We start from the raw sequence: 20,852 nt of genomic DNA, 5'->3' as shown, positions 1-20,852 counted from the left end.
AAGGGGCAGCACTGGGCATTGAAAAAGAGAGGAAACACAACAAATAAACATCATGTTGTTAAGAAGGAAGACACTTTCCTCTACCCTTATAAGGTCTTCTGGCTGGTCTAACAGTTAAATTGACATGAGACAGATTAACAAGACAAAATCAAAGTTTTATAACATGTATACATGGGAGAGACCCAGGAAAACTGAGTAACTCACCAAAATGGCCAAAACCCTAACCTTAAATACCAACTTCAGCCCAGACAAGAGGATGTTGAAGGTGGGTAGAGTCAGTTATGGGAGGTGACTAGGAAAAGCACAGTCAACAAGGGCAAGACTGTGATGCAGATTTGCACACTGCCTGAAGTCTTTTCTCCCCTCTCATCCCTCTGTCTCCTATGCCAAGTGAATCCTCCTAAAACACCCATTTCTACTGAAAAGTCTTCAGTAACAAGTACAGTATTTATCAATTACATAATATGTCAAGGTTGGCAGGTATTATCTTACTCATTCCCTGATCCTTCAGCATTAATTTTGACACTGACACTCAAGGACCTCTACAAATTCACACCAATCTCCTTTATTTCCTTCCACTTCTGTACAGGAGAGATGTGCTTCGGCCACACTATTTTATGACCAAATCTTGGACATTCCAGCCTACCATAAGCCTCCCCTCTTTTCAGTGAACTCTCCAAGAGTCTCACAATCTTCCCTTCTTACTGTAACCCACAGTATTTCCCCCCTCTCACCACCCCGGACCCCGAATTCTTAAGTATCCAAGGTCTACCTGTGCTGTGCAATACCTTGGCCACTACACTAGGTGGCTATTGACATTAAAATCAATTAAAATTAAATAAAATTTAGGGACTTCCCTGGTGGCAGAGTGTTTAAGAATTCACCTGCCAATGCAGGGGACACAGGTTCAAGCCCTGGGCCAGGAAGATCCCACATGCCGCAGAGTCACTAAGCCTGTGCACCACAACTACTGAGCCTGCGCTCCAGAGACCACGAGCCACAACTACTGAGCCCACGTGCCACAACTGCTGAAGCCCGCGTGCCTAGAGCCGGAGCTCCGCAACAAGAGAAGCCACCACAATGAGAAGCCCAAGCACCGCAAAAAAGAGTATCCCCTGATCACCGCAACTAGAGAAAGCCCGTGCACAGGAGCAAGGACCCAACGCAGCCAAAAATAAACTAATTAAATAAATTTTTTTTAAAATTAAATTAAATTTAAAATTCACTTCCTTCACAGAAGAGAAGACACAGAGACATAGGAAGAGGAGGAAGCAATGTGACCAGGGTGATAGAGATAAGAGTGAAGTAGGCCCTGAACCAAGATGGCAGAGGAGAAGGACACGCTCTCACTCCCTCATGCGAGAACACCAGAATCACAACTAACTGCTGAACAATCATCGACAGGAAGACACTGGAACTCACCAAAAAAGATACCCCACATCCGAAGACAAAGGAAAAGCCACAATGAGATGGTAGGAGGGGCGCAATCACAATAACATCAAATCCCATAACTGCTGGGTGGGTGACTCACAGACTGGAGAACACTTATACCACAGAAGTCTACCCACTGGGGTGAAGGTTCTGACCCCATGTCAGGCTTCCTAACCTGGGGGTCCGGCAACAGGAGGAGGAATTCCTATAGAATCAGACTTTGAAGGCTAGCGGGATTTGACTACAGGACTTTGAGAGGACTGGGGAAAACAGAGACTCCACTCTTGGACGGCACACACAAAGTAGTGTGCACATCAGGACCCAAGGGAAGGAGCAGTGACCCCATAGGAGACTGAACCAGACCTACCTGCTAGTGTTGGACGGTCTCCTGCAGAGGCGGGGGGTGCTGTGTCTCACCATGAGGACAAGGACACTGGCAGCAGAAGTTCTGGGAAGTACTCCTTGGCGTGAGCCCTCCCAGAGGCCACCATTAGCCCCACCAAAGAGCCCGGGTAGGTTCCAGTGTTGGGTCCCCTCATGCCAAACAACCAACAGGGAGGGAACCCAGCCCCACCCATCAGCAGTGAAGAGGATTAAAGTTTTAATGAGCTCTGCCCACCAGAGCAACACCCAGCTCTACCCACCACCGGTCCCTCCCATCAGGAAATTTGCACAAGCCTCTTAGATAGCCTCATCCACCAGAGGGCAGACAGCAGAAGCAAGGAGAACTACAATCCTGCAGCCTGTGGAACAAAAACCACATTCACAGAAAGACAGAAAAGGTGACAAGGTAGAGGGCTATGTATCAGATGAAGGAACAAGATAAAACCCCAGAAAAACAACTAAATGAAGTGGAGATAGGCAACCTTCCAGACAAAGAATTCAGAATAATGATAGTGAAGATGATACAGGACCTCGGAAAAAAAATGGAGGCAAAGAGCAAGAAGATGCAAGAAATGTTTAACAAAGACCTAGAAGAATTAAAGAACAAACAAACAGAGATGAACAATACAATAACTGAAATGAAAACTATACTAGAAAGAATCAATAGCAGAATAACTGAGGCAGAAGAACGGATAAGTGACCTGGAAGACAGATGGTGGAATTCACTGCTGCGGAACAGAATAAAGAAAAAAGAATGAAAAGAAATGAAGACAGCCTAAGAGACCTCTGGGACAACATTAAACGCAACAACATTTGCATTACAGGGGTCCCAGAAGGAGAAGAGAGAGAGAAAGGACCCAAGAAAATGTTTGAAGAGATTATAGTCAAAAACTTCCCTAACATGGGAAAAGAAATAGCCACCCAAGTCCAGGAAGCACAGAGAGTCCCACACAGGATAAACCCAAGGAGAAACATGCCGAGACACATAGTAATCAAATTGGCAAAAATTAAAGACAAAAATTATTGAAAGCAGCAAGGGAAAAATGACAAATAACATTCAAGGGAACTGCCATAAGGTTAACAGCTGATTTCTCAGCAGAAACTCTACAAGCCAGAAGGGATTGGAATGATATACTTAAAGTGATGAAAGGGAAGAACCTACAACCAAGACTACTCTACCCGGCAAGGATCGCATTCAGATTTGATGGACAAATCAAAAGCTTTAGAGACAAGCAAAAGCTAAGAGAATTCAGCACCACCAAACCGGCTCTACAACAAATGCTAAAGGAACTTCTCTAAGTGGGAAACACAAGAGAAGAAAAGGACCTACAAAAACAAACCCAAAACAATTAAGAAAATGTTCAAAGGAACATGCATATCAATAATTACCTTAAACATGAATGGATTAAATGCTCCAACCAAAAGACACAGGCCTGCTGAATGGATACAAAAACAAGACCCATATATATGCTCTCTGCAAGAGACCCACTTCAGACCTAGGGACACATACAGACTGAAAGCGAGGGGATGGAAAAAGATATTCCATGCAAATGGAAATCAAAAGAAAGCTGGAGTAGCAATACTCATATCAGATAAAATAGACTTTAAAATAAAGAATGTGACAAGAGACAAGGAAAGACTCTACATAATGATCAAGGGATCAATCCAAGAAGAAGATATAACAACTATAAATATATATGCACCCAAAATAGGAGCACTTCAATACATAAGGCAACTGCTAACAGCTATAAAAGAGGAAATCGACAGTAACACAATAATAGTGGGGGACTTTAACACCTCAATGGACAGATCATCCTAAATGAAAATAAAGAAGGAAACAGAAGCTTTAAATGACACAATAGACCAGATAGGTTTAACTGATATTTATAGGACATTCCATCCAAAAACAGCAGATTACACTTTCTTCTCAAGTGCGCACAGAACATTCTCCAGGATAGATCACATCCTGGGTCACAAATCAAGCCTCAGTAAATTTAAGAAAACTGAAATCATATCAAGCATCTTTTCTGACCACAACGCTATGAGATTAGAAATGAATTACAGGGAAAAAAACCATAAAAAACACAACACATGGAGACTAAACAATACATTACTAATTAACGAAGACATCACTGAAGAAATCAAAGAAGAAATCAAAAAATACCTAGAGACAAATGACAATGAAAACATAGCGATCCAAAACCTATGGGATGCAGCAATAGCAGTTCTAAGAGGGAAGTTTATAGCTATACAAGCCTACCTCAAGAAACAAGAAAAATCTCAAATAAACAATCTAACCTTACACCTAAGGGAACTAGAGAAAGAAGAAGAAACAAAACCCAAAGTTAGCAGAAGGAAAGAAATCATAAAGATCAGAGCAGAAATAAATGAAATAGAAACAAAGAAAACAATAGCAAAGATCAATAAAACTAAAAGCTTGTTGTTTGAGAAGATAAACAAAATTGATAAACCATTAGCCAGACTCATCAAGAAAAAGAGGGAGAGGACTCAAATCAACAGAATTCAAAATGAAAAAGGAGAAGTTACAACAGACACTGCAGAGATACAAAGCATCCTAAGAGATTACTAAAAGCAACTCTATGCCAATAAAATGGACAACCTGGAAGAAATGGACAAATTCTTAGAAAGGTATAACCTTCCAGGACTGAACCAGGAAGAAATAGAAAATACGAACAGACCAATCACAAGTAATGAAGTTGGAACTGTGATTGAAAATCTTCCAACAAAAGTCCAGGATCAGATGGCTTCACAGGTGAATTCTATCAAACATTTAGAGAAGAGCTAACACCCATCCTTCTCAAACTCTTCCAAAACCTTGCAGAGGAAGGAATACTCCCAAACTCATTCTATGAGGCCACCATCACCCTGATACCAAAACCAGACAAAGATACTACAAAAATAGAAAATTACAGACCACTATCACTGATGAATATGGATGCAAAAATCCTCAACAAAATACTACCAAACAGAATCCCACAACACATTAAAAGGAGCATACACCATGATCAAGTGGGATTTATCCCAGGGATGCAAGGATTCTTCAACAGATGCAAATCAATCAATGTGATACACCATATTAGCAAATTGAGGAATAAAAACCATATGATCATCTCAATAGATGCAGAAAAAGCTTTTGACAAAACTCAACACCCATTTATGATAAAAACGCTCCAGAAAGTGGGCATAGAGGGAATCTACCTCAACATAATAAAGGCCATATATGACAAACCCACAGCAAACATCATTCTCAACGGTGAAAAACTGAAAGCGTTTCCTCTAAGATCAGGAACAAGACAAGGATGTCCACTCTCACCACTATTATTCAACATAGTTTTGGAAGTCCTAGCCACGGCAATCAGAGAAGAAAAAGAAATAAAAGGAATCCAAACTGGAAAAGAAGAAGTAAAACTGTCACTGTTTGCAGATGACATGATACTATACATAGAGAATCCTAAAGATGCCACCAGAAAACTACTAGAGCTAATCAATGAATTTGGTAAAGTTGCAGGATACAAAATTAATGCACAGAAATCTCTTGCATTCGTATACACTAATGATGAAAAATCTGAAAGAGAAATTTAGGAAACACTCCCATTTACCACTGCGACAAAAAGAATAAAATACCTAGGAATAAACCTACCTAGGGAGACAAAAGACCTGTATGCAGAAAACTATAAGACACTAATGAAAGAAATTAAAGATGATAGCAACATATGGAGAGATATACCATGTTCTTGGATTGGAAGAATCAATATTGTGAAAACGACCATACTACCCAAAGCAATCTACAGATTCAATGCAATACCTATCAAATTACCAATGGCGTTTTTTACGGAACTAGAACAAATCATCTTAAAATTTGTATGGAGACACAAAAGACACTGAATAGCCAAAACAGTCTTGAAGGATAAAAACGGAGTTGGAGGAATCAGACTCCCTGACTTCAGACTATAGTATAAAGCTACAGTAATGGAGACAATATGGTACTGGCACAAAAACAGAAACATAGATCCATGGAACAAGATAGAAAGCCCAGAGATAAACCCACGCACCTATGGTCAACTAATCTATGACAAAGGAGGCAACAATATACAGTGGAGAAAAGACAGCCCCTTCAATAAATGGTGCTGGGAAAACTGGACAGCTACATGTAAAAGAATGAAATTAGAACACTCCCTAACACCATACACAAAAATAAACTCAAAATGGATTCGAGACCTAAATGTAAGACCAGACACTATAAAACTCTTAGAGGAAAACATAGGAAGAACACTCTTTGACATAAATCACAGCAAGATCTGTTTTGATCCACCTCCTAGAGTAATGGAAATAAAAACAAAAATAAACAAATGGGACCTAATGAAACTTCAAAGCTTTTGCACAGCAAAGGAAACCATAAACAAGACGAAAAGACAACCCTCAGAATGGGAGAAAATATTCACAAACGATGCAATGGATAAAGGATTAATCTCCAAAATATATAAACAGCTCATGCAGCTCAATATTAAAAAACAAACAACCCAATCCAAAAATGGACTGAAGTCCTAAATAGACATTTCTCCAAAGAAGACATACAGATGGCCAAGAAGCACATGAAAAGCTGCTCAACATCACTAATTATTAAGAGAAATGCAAATCAAAACTACAATGAGGTATCACCTCACACCAGTTAGAATGGGCAGCATCAGAAAATCTACAAACAACAAATGCTGGAGAGGGTGTGGAGAAAAGGGAACCCTCTTGCACTGTTGGTGGGAATGTAAATTGATACAGCCACTATGGAGAACAGTACAGAGGTTCCTTAAAACACAAAAAATAGAATTACCATACGATCCAGCAATCCCACTACTGGGCATATACCCAGGGAAAATCATAATTCAAAATGACACATGCACCGCAATGTTCATTGCAGCACTATTTACAATAGCCAGGTCATGGAAGCAACGTAAATGCCCATCGACAGACGAATGGATAAAGAAGATGTGGTACGTATATACAATGGAATATTACTCGGCCATTAAAAAGGAACGAAATTGGGTCATTTGTTGAGATGTGGATCAACCTAGCGACTGTCGTACAGAGTGAAGTCAGAAAGAGAAAAACAAATATCGTATATTAACGCATATATGTGGAACCTAGCAAAATGGTACAGATGAACCGGTTTGCAGGGCAGAAACTGAGACACAGATGTAGAGAACAAATCTATGGACACCAAGGGGGGAAAGCGGCAGGGGGCTGGGGATGGTGGTGTGATGAATTGGGCGATTGGGATTGACATGTATACACTGATGTGTATAAAACTGATGACTAGTAAGAACCTGTTGTATAAAAAAATAAATTAAATTAAATTGAAAAATGCAAAAAAAGAAGAGTGAAGTAGCCAAGGAAGCTAAGGGTTTCTCGGAGCAACGAGAAGCTGGAAGAGACAGGGAGGGATCCAAAACTAACTAACTAACTAAATAAAATAAAAATAAAAAAATAAAATTCAGTTCCTTAGCCACCCTAGCTAAATTTCAAGTGCTCCACAGCCCCATGTGGCTCGTGGCTGCCATAAAGGATGGCACAGATCCAGAACATTCTCTCATGGCAGAAGTCCTGGTTGTCAGAGCTGGTAGCATTACTGAGGGCGTACTCACATACTGCCACACATTTGGTTGTATGTCTCAGGCATCTGTGTCTTGTGTCTCCAACTAAACTGCGTGCAAGCAGGGTTGTGGCAGCTGCTCATTTGTAATACACTACATTTAGGACTGCACTTAAGTGGACGAGTGCCAAATGCACAGTGAGTTTTTTCTTAATAATCTCTTTCCACTAGAATCCAGCTATTTCTACTGCAAAAAAGAAAAAATCTTTCAAGTTGTTGAAATACCTATTCCTAAGGCATTTCCCATTGAGCTAAAGGTATAAAAGCTTTCAAATACATTAGCTTTGAAGTACTCACTTAGTCATTCAGTTATTGTTAAAATTATGGGCTACCCTTACTGATTCACTAATGGGGGCTTACTCCCAGCTGTGCTGACTCCTTTTAAAACGTAGACTCCAGTAACAGCCTGATATCAACTCTGAACCTATGGTCCCCACAGAGACAGGATTAAGTGACTATTAGTCTCCCACACTGGTCCATAAAAAGCTATTTTAGCCACAGTACAGCTGTCTTGCTCACAGCTGCTTTTATGAGAAAAAAGTTCTTTAGCCCAAACTAAGCTCCAAATGACTTCTTTAAGATCATTTTGTTAGTTGGGAAATGCTTACTACAATGTTCTAAATTAAAGCAGTCTTCAAATTTATAAAAGTTGCCTGGAAGGTTATGGGTTTTTTTGGCCATGCAGCGGGGCTTGTGGGATCTTAGTTCCCCGACCAGGGATCGAACCCGGCCCCCCGCCCACCCCCCGGCAGTGGAAGCGTGGAGTTCTAACCACTGGCAGGGAATTCCCCCAAATTACAATTCTTAAGATTCCAGATGAACTCTTTTCCTATTTGCAGCCTCCTGTATTATTTTTTTAGTTGACACCAGTCTGTGTTGATGTGTTTGAATGTGGAACATGGATTCTGTTTTCAGATTCTGTTTCCATATCTAATGTAAATTCATATTTTTAAGTTATAATTTTCAGTAAACAGAAAAGAAATGCTAAAAATTATGCATATCCACATACCTAAACATCAGATTGAGATCATTCTTCCTATATATATCTCAAAAGCCAAAAACATTCTAAATATAAACTCTACAATGCCATGAGCTATCCTCCACATGAACTGGAGAGATCTGAAGCCAAATTCAAGGTCAAGGGTGTCAGCAGCAGCCATGTGATTGATACAGAGTCAGAATACAAGCCAGCTGCAGCTGTGCTCCTGGTACACATCATCTAGAAGGCACGTGAAGCTGCTTTAAAGCAGGCCAGAAAGTCAGACTTGCTGTAGAACCTAAATATTCTGCAAAGTTCCAGAGCCTTCTATTTCACCCTGTGGATCAAGCAGAGAAATGGCACAATAAAATAAATTTTACTCACTCTCTCCTGGTACTTCCAGACTCAGAAAGGCTCTACCTTCACTCTTAGAAAAAAAACTATTTCTCCTTTTATGTGCATAAGAGACGCCCCCTCTTAGATATCTGTGCTGTATGCCAGTATATCTACTGATTTAATAAGCAACGATAAGATTAATCATGCATGCCAAAGGAGGGCCACGATGGCCCACGAAGGGGAGCAGAATTTGCCCCACACACACAAAATATGCCTCTTTGGCATAAAGATTATCCTGGGCTGATTATTTTTAAGAAACAGGAGACATAGGAGAAGCTCTAAAACAGAACAGAAGTTACCCTTTTGTTAGAGACATTTGCATTTATAAGGGAAACCTCCATTTGTAAGGGTGTCTCCCTCTCTGTACCAGGAAGAGAAGGGTGACTCTAAATCTCTAGAAACTCTTTTCAATGGAGAAGGCGGGGACTTAAATCCGCATAACAAACTCACCCTTGTTTACTGTGCTTTGCCTTGAAAACCTCCCATGAATACCTCCACCCCCAACATCTTTTCTCTGTAGCTGGAGACGGTACTTAAGATGGTGGCTTGGGCCATTTCTGGGAGTTACTCAGTTTTCCTGGGTATACAGGAGGTATCCATGTTATTAAGCTTCTGTTTGTTTTTCCCCTGTTATTCCTTTATTACAAGGGGTCTCAGCCAAGAATCCAGAAGAGTAGAGGGAAATTATTTTTCTCCCCCACACCCATAAAACAGATTTTAGCTGCAAATATACCCTTTAGGAGGCTCCTGGTTTCCAAAACTATTTACTTTTTTAGCGAGAAGGGCCAGAATGGCCATACCCACTGTAAGTCATTGCTATTTGCTCAAGTTTAAGTGATTCCCCAGGCTTCCTGGTGTCTGCTCCCTGGTGATTCTATTACCTTAGTCTTTTCCTTCAGTAAGACTTCTCTCCATCCTCATAAATGGTGGCTCTTAAGGCTATTTTTCTCCAACAAACTGAATGCAGGACATAAATATGTTCAGTAGCAATTAGGTTTTATTGTTCTCATCTCACTTATGAGTATAGAAACTATCAAAATGTAAATCGCACAATTCCTCTGACTTCGCAATTCCCCTTCTAGGAATTCATCCCATAGAAGTGTGTACGTGTCGCTATGAGAACACATGTACACATACTAATTTGCAGCATGATTTAAAGCAGCAAATAATGGACACAACCAAAATATTCATCAATATGAGACTGTTTCAATAAAGAATGATGTGTAGAGCAAGGCAAGTGTGTAGAAGACCCCTGTGCACTGATGTGGAGCGACGAGTACAAAGAGCAAGGAGGGGGCTTCCCTGGTGGCACAGCGGTTAAGAATCCGCCTGCCAATGCAGGGGACACAGGTTTGAGCCCTTGTCCGGGAAGATACCACATGCCGAGGAGCAACTAAGCCCATGTGCCACATCTACGGAGCCTGCGCTCTAGAGCCTGAGAGCCACAACTACTGAAGCCCGAGCGCCTAGAGCCTGTGCTCCGCAACAAGAGAAGCCACCGCAGTGAGAAGCCCGCACACCACAACGAAGAGCAGCACCTGCTCGCCGCAACTAGAGAAAGCTCGCGCACAGCAACCAAGACCCAACACAGCCAAAAATAAATAAATAAATAAAATAAATTTATTTTTTAAAAAAAGCAAGGGGAACGATGTCTCAGGCATGGTAGCATATGTATTTTTTTAAGGGAACATATGTCCATATATGTTTGCAGGTAAGCATTTGTACACACACACAATCTTTGGAAGAATAACAAAAGAAATGGATGAAGGTAGTCACCTCTGGGTAAGGGAACTGAGGTAAGATAGGGGCACATGAGAGGCAGTTTTATACCTTTTCTGTAGGGCTTCACTTTTTTATCCTGTGTATAAATGTCTTAAAAATATGCAAACACACAAACACAAAGAGTAAAGGAGAGTCATCAAGGAATTAACCTTGCCAAAGCTATCTAACAGTGGCACCTACTGGTAAAATCACTTCCTATCCCAAAGTATTCTCTAAAAGAAAACCCAAGGTTCGCCTGGCACAGCCATTTCAGCCATTAGTCAGGACATATGTTTCTGTTAAAGCCTTGTAAAGAACTCTTCACTTGTATTAAGTCTTCTGAGCATAAGACTTAAAAGTGCCATCTGGCTGGGAAGTTACAATTCATTATAGTATGAATTGCAAGCTATACAAATGAGTGAAGTGGACTTCCCTGGTGATGCAGTGGTTAAGTATCCGCCTGCCAACGCAGGGGACACGGGGTTCAAGCCCTGGTCCAGGAAGATCCCACGTGCCACGGAGTAACTAAGCCCGTGCGCTCCAACTACTGAGCCTGCACTCTAGAGCCCGCGAGCCACAACTACTGAAGCCCATGTGCCTAGAGCCCGTGCTCCGCAACAAGAGAAGCCACCGCAATGAGAAGCCCGCGCACCGCAACGAAGAGTGGCCCCCGCTCACCACAACGAGAGGAAGCCCGCGCACAGCAACGAAGACCCAATGCAGCCGAAAATAAATAAATAAATAAATAAATTTATTTTTTCAAAAAAATGAGTGAAGAATATCTCTATATCCTTCCACGGAGTGATCTCCACTCCAGCATATAGAGTTAAGTGAAAAACGCAAGGCAGAAACAATGGGCAGAGTATGCTGTCACTTATCTAAGAAGGGGAGGGGGTTACAAGTAGACATACAGGTTTACTTATACTTTAAAAATGGGAAGATAACCCATTCAAAAATATGAATTAATGGTTGCCATAGGGAAGGAAGGGACTATGCTGGAGGGGAGAGAACAGAACTAGATTTCTCTGAATCAGTGCTTCTCCACGGGGGGCGAGTCCACCTGTGTCCCCAGGGGATGCGCGGCAAAGTCTGCAGGTATTTTTAGAGTCACAGCTGGGGTTTGGGAGAAGTGCACTACTGACATCTAGTGGGCGGAGGCCAAGACGCTGCTGAACATCCTACAATGAACAGGACAATCATCCGGCTCCAAATATCAATACTACAAATTATATATCTAATAAGGAACTTGTATATAGATTATATAAAAAACTCTTACAACTTACTAATAAAATGACAAATAACCCAATTTAAAAGTGGGCAAAGGATCTGAATAGACAGTTCTCCAAAGATGATATACAAGTGGCCAATAAGCATACGAGAAGATGTTCGACATCCTGAGACATCAAGGAAATGTGAAGCAAAGCCACAGTGAGCCACAACTTCACACCCACTAGAATGGCTATACGGTTGACCCTTGAACAATGCAGGGCTTAGGGGCACTGACCCCCAAGTAGTCAAAAATTCGAATATAACTTTACACTTGGCCCTCTGTATCTGCAGTCCCATACCTGTGGATTCAACCTACTGGATCATGTAGTACTGTAGTACGTATTTACTGAAAAAAAATATATATATATATATGTGGACCCATGCAGTTCAAATCCATGTTGTTCAAGAGTCAACTGTAATCAAAAAGACAATAACAATTGTTGAGGATATGAAGACATTGGAACCCTCACACACTGCTGGTGGGAATGTAAAATGCTGCAGCCACTTTGGAAAACAGTCTGGCAGTTCCTCAAAAAATTAAACATACAGTCAGTATATGACCCACAATTCCACTCCTAGATATAGACCCAAGTGAAACAAAAACGTATGTCCATACAAAAACTTGTACACAAATATTCATAGCAGCATTATTCATAGTAGCCAAAAAGTAGAAACAGCAAATGTCCATCAAAGGATGAATGGATAAGAAACAAAGTACTGATACACGCTACAACATAGACAGACCTTGACAATGTTATGCTAAATGAAAGAAGCCAGTCACAAAAGGCCACATATTGTATGATTCCATTTACAATTGACCAACACAGGTTTGAACTGAGCAGGTCCACTTAGACATGCCTTTCTTTCCATAGTAAATAGTACTACATGGTCCATGGTTGGTTGAAGCCGTAGATGCGGAACCACAGATACGGAGGAATGCATATACGGAGAGGCGACTAGGAGTTACAGGCAGATTTCTGACTGCATGGAGGGTCAGTCCCTTACCCCTGCATTATTCAAAGGTCAACTTCCCTGGTGGCGCAGTGGTTGAGAGTCAGCCTGCCGATGCAGGGGACACGGGTTCGTGCCCTGGTCTGGGAAGATCCCACATGCCGCGGAGCGGCTGGGCCCGTGAGCCATGGCCGCTGAGCCTGCACGTCCGGAGCCTGTGCTCCGCAACGGGAGAGGCCACAACAGTGAGAGGCCCGCGTACCGCAAAAAAAAAAAAAAGGTCAACTGTATATGAAATGGCCAGAATAGGCAAATATACAGAGACAGAAAACAGATTAATGGTTGCCTAGAGCTAGAAGGATAGGCGGCTTGGGGATGTCAGCTAAAGGGTGTGGAATTTCTTTCTGGAGTAATCAAAATGGTCCAAAATTGACGGTGGTGATGGTTGCAGAGATCTGTGAATGTGCTAAGTCACTGCATTATACACTTTCGACGGCTAAATTTTATGGTATGTGAATTATATCTCAATAAACTGTTAATAAAAAACCATCACAATGGTGAGGTGTATACTCTGATAGAGGTGGTACAAGGTACAGAAGGCAAAGGCCAGGAAACAAAGGAGGTCAGAAAAGGCTTCCCAGGATGAATAGGAAGTTGTCAGTAATCAGGTTTGGTTTATTCTTGTAATTAAATTCTTCATCGGTTTTACTGAGATTCCAGGGGTAAGGAGGCTGCAGGATGGGGACATCTCAGGTGTAGGGAATCTCAGGATACAACTAAAAAACTCATTCAGATTGTCCAACTATAAAACCCCAAGTGCAGGAGAGAGGGGGATGCCATGGGATAGGTTAGCAGAGCAGCAGGTGACAGAGCACAGTGGCCTTCGCTCCCAAAATCTTGGACTGAATGTTTTACAGGAAAAGGAATCGGTGAGAGATGAGGAGCAGCAGAAGAACCGACGGGGATGGGTCTAGAGACAGGACAGCCTGCGTGTTTACAGCAGCTGTGATCAACTGTCGTCACAGTCAACTCAACCCTTTCCTAAACATTCAGCTTGAAAACTACTGCAAAGAGAAACCAATCTAGGACTGTGTCTTCCTTCAAGGCACAACTGACAAGATGGACAATTGAGAACAAAGTGGTTTGATATAAACTAATAACAATAAGAGTAATAAGAATAAGAAAAATCATACATAATTAAAATGTCCTGATGTCAGAATGAAAAAAATAGTAATAATAACCCCTCATGAGTTTACGCCAGAGCCAGAAACAAAGCAATGAAAGTTAAGCCACTTACCACAGGAACATGGGCATTTGGCTCAAATTCTGTGGAATCAGCATCTGAAGATAAAGAAATGAATTCAGTAACTCACCAATACTGCTGAAAAATACTTCAAGTAATAAGAATGCTTTTTACTAAGAGGTTATTATAAAATCTCAGACTTACCTTTCAAGTTAAGGCAGTTTCTCGCAAATTCTATCACTGCCAGTTGCATCCCAAGGCAAACTCCTATTTTAAAAAGCACATATATAAAGCAAATGAATGTTACTTTGTACTGCTTCGTATTTTCTGTTCATTTATTTGCTGTCTATCTCCTCCATCTAGAATGTAGGCTCCAAAAAAGAAAGTTTGCTGCTGTAGCCTCTGCCCTCAGAACATGTGTGGCAGGGGCACGGAAGGGGTTGGACAACCCAAACTTGAGGAAGAATAAATGCGAGTTCAGAAAAGGCCAGGAAAGGAGAAGGCAAGGTCCAAAAGGCAAATCTGCCTCCCTGCAAATGTGTCTCTAGATCGAGGCACACTTGTGGGCTGCAGGGCTGCCCCAAAGCGCCCGACTCCTTCAGAGAATGTCTAACAACACTTCAGTTCAAGAGGGAGTCTCTGTGGGCTGGGACTTCACACCCCCTCTTCTCAAGGTAGATTCACTGCCTTAAATGCAGGTTCTGCTTGCGGGCAGCCCCCAGCTGGCCAGCAGGCTGGGATCCAAGGAGCACCTACAGGCGGGCAGGGGAGCGGGAGGTCTGTGCCCAGCTGCTGAGCCCAGAACAGCCCTAAACCTCACTGCAGGGAAACAGCAGCAGCTGGGGGAGCTGGTACCTCCACCGCAGGCTAGAGCGCAACAGAGAGGCCAAATGGAACTGAACAGAGAGCTCAGTAAGGAGAAAAGGGGACCTGCGTAGGCCCAGGGCTGTTGCCACAGGGATGTGCCCCTCGCCGATCTCCACATTCACTGCGGCCCACTGATTCTCTCCAATAAACAAATGCCAAGGAGCATTCCAGATGCTTTTATAGATGTTCAAGGTACACAGGGGCTCAAAGGAGAGAGCAATCAATATACCGGGCACGCCAGAACAAAAGTCAATAAGCGTGAAACAGCTGAGTGCTTTGGGGGCACTTTAGAAAGTTCCATGAGGCTAGGACATAAAGAGACAGTGTGTTAAAGAGAAATTTAAAGAGCTGCAAACTATTCTACACAGTGAAAATTATCTGAAGAACGCTAACCACGGTTTAGACAGAAACTAAACAAGATTACTTCAAAAGAAAACAGTGGCCCAGATGAGCTTAGATGGATAAAACAAAGCAAGGTATCAAGGTAACTACTCCTGGCTTCTCTTTTGAAAATGGATCCCAAGTGGAGAGCATCTAGGAAGCTAATCAAAGAACAGGCAAGGGGGAAAATGAACAGTCTGCTGATATTAAGTAAAGAGCACCAAAGCTGGTCCACTCGGTTCATAAACCCACCAGCCCATGCAAGCACAGCATGAAACATGGCCTCTCCCCACTCCCTCTTCCGCCTGAATCCCCAGCTGCAGGGCTGCCTTTATCCCATCAGTGTTCCATTTCATCTGGTTTCATTGCTCCAGAAGCCATGCTCTGCAATTTGGACAAATGCACTGAAAAGACCCAGCTCTACTAAATCTTAACAGAGCTGTCCCTGTAACGTTGGACGGTCTTTCTGTACTATCTTTTCTAGAAGGAGCATATAAATTTCAATGTAAGCTTTTTTTTCTGATGAGAAATAACACTGTGGCATTCTGTTGAGATGTTTGCTCGAAGTGGTGAAAGGTGGAATCGGAGAAGGGCAGGTATGAACAGCCTCTTGCTACACAACCAGAAAAGTGGTAAGTTCTCCTGGGTTGGCAAATGTTTTTGGTCAAGGGCCAGAGAGCAGAGATTTTAGGCCTTGCAGGCTGTAGGGTCTCAAACTCTGCCACTGCATCGCAAAAACAGCCACAGACAATTGGTAAACCAACTGGTGTGGCTGTGTTCCAATAAAACTTTATTTACAAAAACGCTGCAAGCCAGGTAAGGCTCGCAGAATATAGTTTCCAGACCCTGTAGCAAACTATTTGGCACCTGAATATTCAAATTCAAGATCACACTTTTCACATAAACAAACTCTATTACGTGTTACCCTACTAGGTGTCAAAAATCTAAAAAACTCATAGTTAGGATTCATAAACATCAGTTTTACCCAGAAAAGGAATCTTCCTTGACCGTGCCCAAGAAATCGCCTGGAGTTTTCCCAACGTTCCTCTGATTCCGAAGCCTCCTGGCACAAGAACACCACTGCAAGCAACACAAGAGGAGGGGAAATTTGACATTATTTTTATTTGTAAAACTCTTGTTTTCAGCCATTCATGCTTATGGATCCCAAATCCGACACTTGGCACAGCTGCTAGAGAATACGCTTGGAGTCTATTTTCAGAACTGATTACATGATTTCACATCCTGGACTTTCTCCTTGAAATCCTCCCAATGTTATAAAGAAGTTGCAACAACTTCTCACAACTGACCTTGATATATATTTTCTGATAGGTCTTTGCAGCACGTGAGCATGGTGACTGAGAAGCTCAGTTCAATTAAAAATGCCACTGAAAGAATTATCTGAATAAAAATAGGTTAAGGTTCTTTTAAAAGTACTTTTATACAAATGTTAAGATGTCTGGGGCTTTCCTCGTGGCGCAGTGGTTAAGAATCTGCCTGCCAATGCAGGGGACAAGGGTTCGATCCCTGGTCTGGGAAGATCCCATATGCCATAGAGCAACTAAGCCCATGCGCCACAACTACTGAAGCCCATGTGCCTAGAGCCCGTGCTCCACAACAAGAGAAGCCACTGCAATGAGAAGCCCGCGCACGACAACAAAGAGTAGCCCCCGCTCACCATACCTAGAGAAAGCCCACGCGCAGCAACAAAGACCCAACACAGCCAAAAATAAATAAATTAATTAATTTAAAAAAACCCAAAAACACAAGAGTTCAAGAGAAAAACCCAAGGGCCATGCTACCCTGACAACACAATGCCACCCCCAAAAGTTTTATTGATTACTTACAAAATAAAACCTAGAATCAAAGGATGTGGAAAAGAAAATAAAACCAAGAGAGGAGGGAGGATTGTCATTCTTGCACTTTAACTTTGTATATGTAAGGTCCATCTCTGCATCTTTCAGTAGCATCAGCTTACTCTCCCGCCAATACGGTATTGTCATCCTCCCCAGAATAAAACCATCTCCACTGCACGTGCCACTAACATTGACATGGCACGTTTCAAAGTAAATGCAGCATGAATGCAGCACAACCATCCAGAATCACCACAAGTACTCCAAACTACACTTCAAAATGCACAAAAATTAGTAACTGGGGTAAATCGAATCATGGAAAAAATCACAATGGCGTTCTCCTAACTGGCGTGGTACTTACTCAGCTTTGCAGAGTTTCTGCCAAGCTTCGTGGAATTTCACAGGGTCCTCAGTTTCGGTAGTCTGCTCCAGATCAATGGAGTCTATGTACTAAAAACATGCAACAAGTTAAAGGAACATTTCAGAAAAATAAAAACTGGAAAATACTAGAGCCATCTAATACTGACACAATTATTTGATGACTACTTATTATGCAAATACTGTACTGGTCACTTAGCATAGAAAAGCACCATCTCTGTCTTGTGGCTCTTACAATCTTTCAGGCAGGTTATGAAACCAAATAAACAGGCATCCACATTACAGGGAGGTAATGGCTATGATGGGCAAAGAAGAGAACGCTGCGGAAGGAACCAGGAGCCGCAGCTGACACGTATGTGGACCGGAGAGAAGAAGGGCAAGAGTGCCTTCAGGGAAGCCCTCTGGGAAGGGGATGTCCAAGAAGCTAAGCCCTTGAGGATGAGTGGACGCAAGCCGAGCGCGTGTGTGCAGTTGGGGGGCAAGTGGGAAGGGGTGCGGGGGGTGGGGGAGGGCTGTGAAGGAACAGCTTCAAAAATCAGAAAGACAAAAAACAGACAAAAACCAGAAAGTGGTGACCACTCTGGGGACTTCAAAAGAAGCTCCATCCGGTGAGAGAAGTTTATACCTGAAGCCACTGAAAAATCTGAAGGAACAGAGAGCGATTTTAGAAAAATCACTCTGGCTCAGTGAAGGAAAGGGAGGGAAAACTGAAAACCAGTCAGGAAATTACTGCAAAAGCCAGGCGAGATAAACACAGCACAAGTCCATGATTCAAACAGTACTTAGTAGAAGCCACCATCAATGAATTCTATTACGTGAAAAACGTGTACAACAATTCCTATGTACATAACAGTCCCTATATGTCTATATTATTTTAGAATTTCTGTTGCAAAAATTACTATCTGAATATATCTTAAGATACAAAATTTTACTTTATAAAATTAGTATTATAACAGATTTTCTATTGTTTTCTTTTTTCTATGAGGGACTGGCGGACTAGGAAGGAAGAGGAAGAACAGGCAGGGAACTATTCCTTGGAAAGTCAAAAATAAAAAGTGATTAGAGAAGGAAGCTACAAAGAGGTGAGAGAAAACTGGATAGGTCCTAAGCTGGAAGTTACTAAGTTTCTTGAACACATAAGGGTATCTTTTGGCTCATTATATTAAGGTTTTACCATTTAAATCAAGATAATAAGGCCTCCCTAAACTGTGATATACCCAGAGAGAATAGCATTAAATATAAACATTTATATAGGGGGAGAAAACTCTAGAAAGATATGCATCAAACTGGGAACGACAGGTACATCAAGAGAAGTGGGATTTCACGGCGGAAGAATCTTCCACTTTCTGCATTTTACATTATGCTTTGCTTAAATTTTCTACATTGAGCATATACTACTTCTGTATCTAACAAAGAATATATTCAAGCTATATATAACTCCACCTCTGCTATCCCATAATACTGTTTAAAAAACAAACAATCACTGTTTGCCAGATATCAGTCCTCCAAGTTAGAAAGGGAAATATATATATAAATATGGCATTTTAAAAATCTGGGTTCAATTCCCACGCTAAAGAGGAAAAAAAGTTCTATTATTTTCTCATTAGACAAACACAAAATAGTTACATGAGCATGAAGTATATATATGTCCCTGAATGTGCAAAGCCTAATTTCAAAAACTGTGCCTTAAACCTGTATGCAGAAAAAAAGTTAACAGACTGAAATCCTTGGAAATGCCTGCTTACAAGGTTGGCCCTTGTCTGGCATCTGGAAACATGGATTTGGGGAGGGTTCCCACCATTCCCAAGAACCAGTAAGAGTGGCTCAGTGTGCCTACAGTGTTTGGAGAAACAACATGATTTAAGCTGAACACCTGCTTTCCTCCTGGGAGTCTGAAATTTTGACACTCAGGAGGCAGAGGGCATCTGTGTGACCAGCCCCCAGTAAAAACCCTGGGCGCTGAGTCTCTAATGAGCTTCCCTGGTGACAGCACGTCACCTGTGTTGTTACAGCTCGCTGCTGAGGGATTTAAGCACGTCCTCCGTGACTCCACTGGAGGAGGGCTGTTGGAAGCTTACACCTGGTTTCCCCCAGACTTCATCCCACGTGCCTTTGCCTTTGCTGACTTGGCTCTGCATCCTATCACTAAAATAAGTCACAACCGTGAGTACAGCTGTATGCTGAGTCCTCTGCGTCCCCCTGGTGAATCATTAACCCTGGAGGTGGACTCGGGGATCCCTGAACACAACCTGCCTCTCTGCAACACAAGATTTCATGATGAATGCCTGAAATAGGCAGAAGACCAGGTGCGGGCTCACCATCAGATTCAACTTGTGGTTGATGGCCAACGCTGAGTGTTCCAGGGCTTTGAACACGGAGGCATAGCAGTCCCTGAGCTTGGTGTATTTGCCAACCAGGGCTATGGAACACGTTTTCTGTAACCTTTCATACCTGGGAAGGAAAACAAGCTTAAAGGTTATATGCATGTAACATCACATCACAAGCATAATGACAGCCACTGTTCTTATCCCAAGGCACTTTTTAAAACCTGAGGAGCAGATATGCCTTGAACTTGGTGTACTTGACTCAAATTCCCCACCCCACCCCCAAAGAATAACAATCTGTACCCCAAGAGATTTGAAAATCATGAGAAAGCCCAACATTGGCTTACATAAGCAGGCAAAGATATAAATCTGAGGAGAGTATATCAGAGAAAAAGTTAAATGCATTAAAAATAAAAAAGCTCTCCCCAGGCCTCCCTGGTGGCAGTGGTTAAGAATCCGCCTGCCAATGCAGGGGACACGGGTTCGAGCCCTGGTCCGGGAAGATCCCACATGCCGCAGAGCAACTAAGCCCGTGTGTTACAACTGAGCCTGTGCTCTAGAGCCCGCGAGCCACAACTACCGAGCCCACGTGCCACAACTACTGAAGCCCGCGTGCCTAGAGCCCGTGCTCCGCAACAAGAGAAGCCACTGCAATGAGAAGCCTGTGCACCGCAACGAAGAGTAGCTCCCGCTCACCGCAACTAGAGAAAGCCTGTGTACAGCAACGAAGACCCAATGCAACCAAAAATTAATAATAAATAAATACAAAAAAAAGCTCTCCCCATCTAATAATCATGAGCCGTCCTGAAATTCATTTATAAGGTGACACTGTATAAGAAAATGCATTCTCAGTGTCAATAGGAGACACTCCAGTATTACCTTTGTAAGGTGATACCATATAAGAAAATGCATTCAAAGTGTCTACATTAAAAATAGTTACAATCCCAGCTGGCCCACAAAAGCCAGGTTATTT

At 42.2% G+C, this 20,852-nt stretch overlaps 1 protein-coding gene across 4 annotated transcripts in view; it reads right to left on the bottom strand.

Annotated features, from left to right (window-relative positions):
• The window catches only part of CTPS2 (CTP synthase 2), a 107,727-nt gene that overhangs the window by 57,498 nt on the left and 29,377 nt on the right, over positions 1-20,852 (bottom strand). For all 4 annotated transcript variants that reach the window (XM_081221637.1, XM_081221638.1, XM_081221636.1 and 1 more), the window contains 5 exons: positions 19,874-20,006; positions 17,539-17,627; positions 16,313-16,407; positions 14,284-14,346; positions 14,134-14,177 (listed from right to left, as the gene is read on the bottom strand). In XM_081221637.1, coding sequence (XP_081077763.1) covers positions 14,134-14,177; positions 14,284-14,346; positions 16,313-16,407; positions 17,539-17,627; positions 19,874-20,006 — 424 coding nt within the window. The remainder of the gene's footprint in view (positions 1-14,133; positions 14,178-14,283; positions 14,347-16,312; positions 16,408-17,538; positions 17,628-19,873; positions 20,007-20,852) is intronic.

Source organism: Mesoplodon bidens (genome assembly GCF_964165515.1).
Source record: "Mesoplodon bidens genome assembly, chromosome: X".
In the NCBI taxonomy this organism is placed as follows: Eukaryota; Metazoa; Chordata; class Mammalia; order Artiodactyla; family Ziphiidae; genus Mesoplodon; species Mesoplodon bidens.
This window is presented reverse-complemented; position numbering and strand designations above follow the sequence as displayed.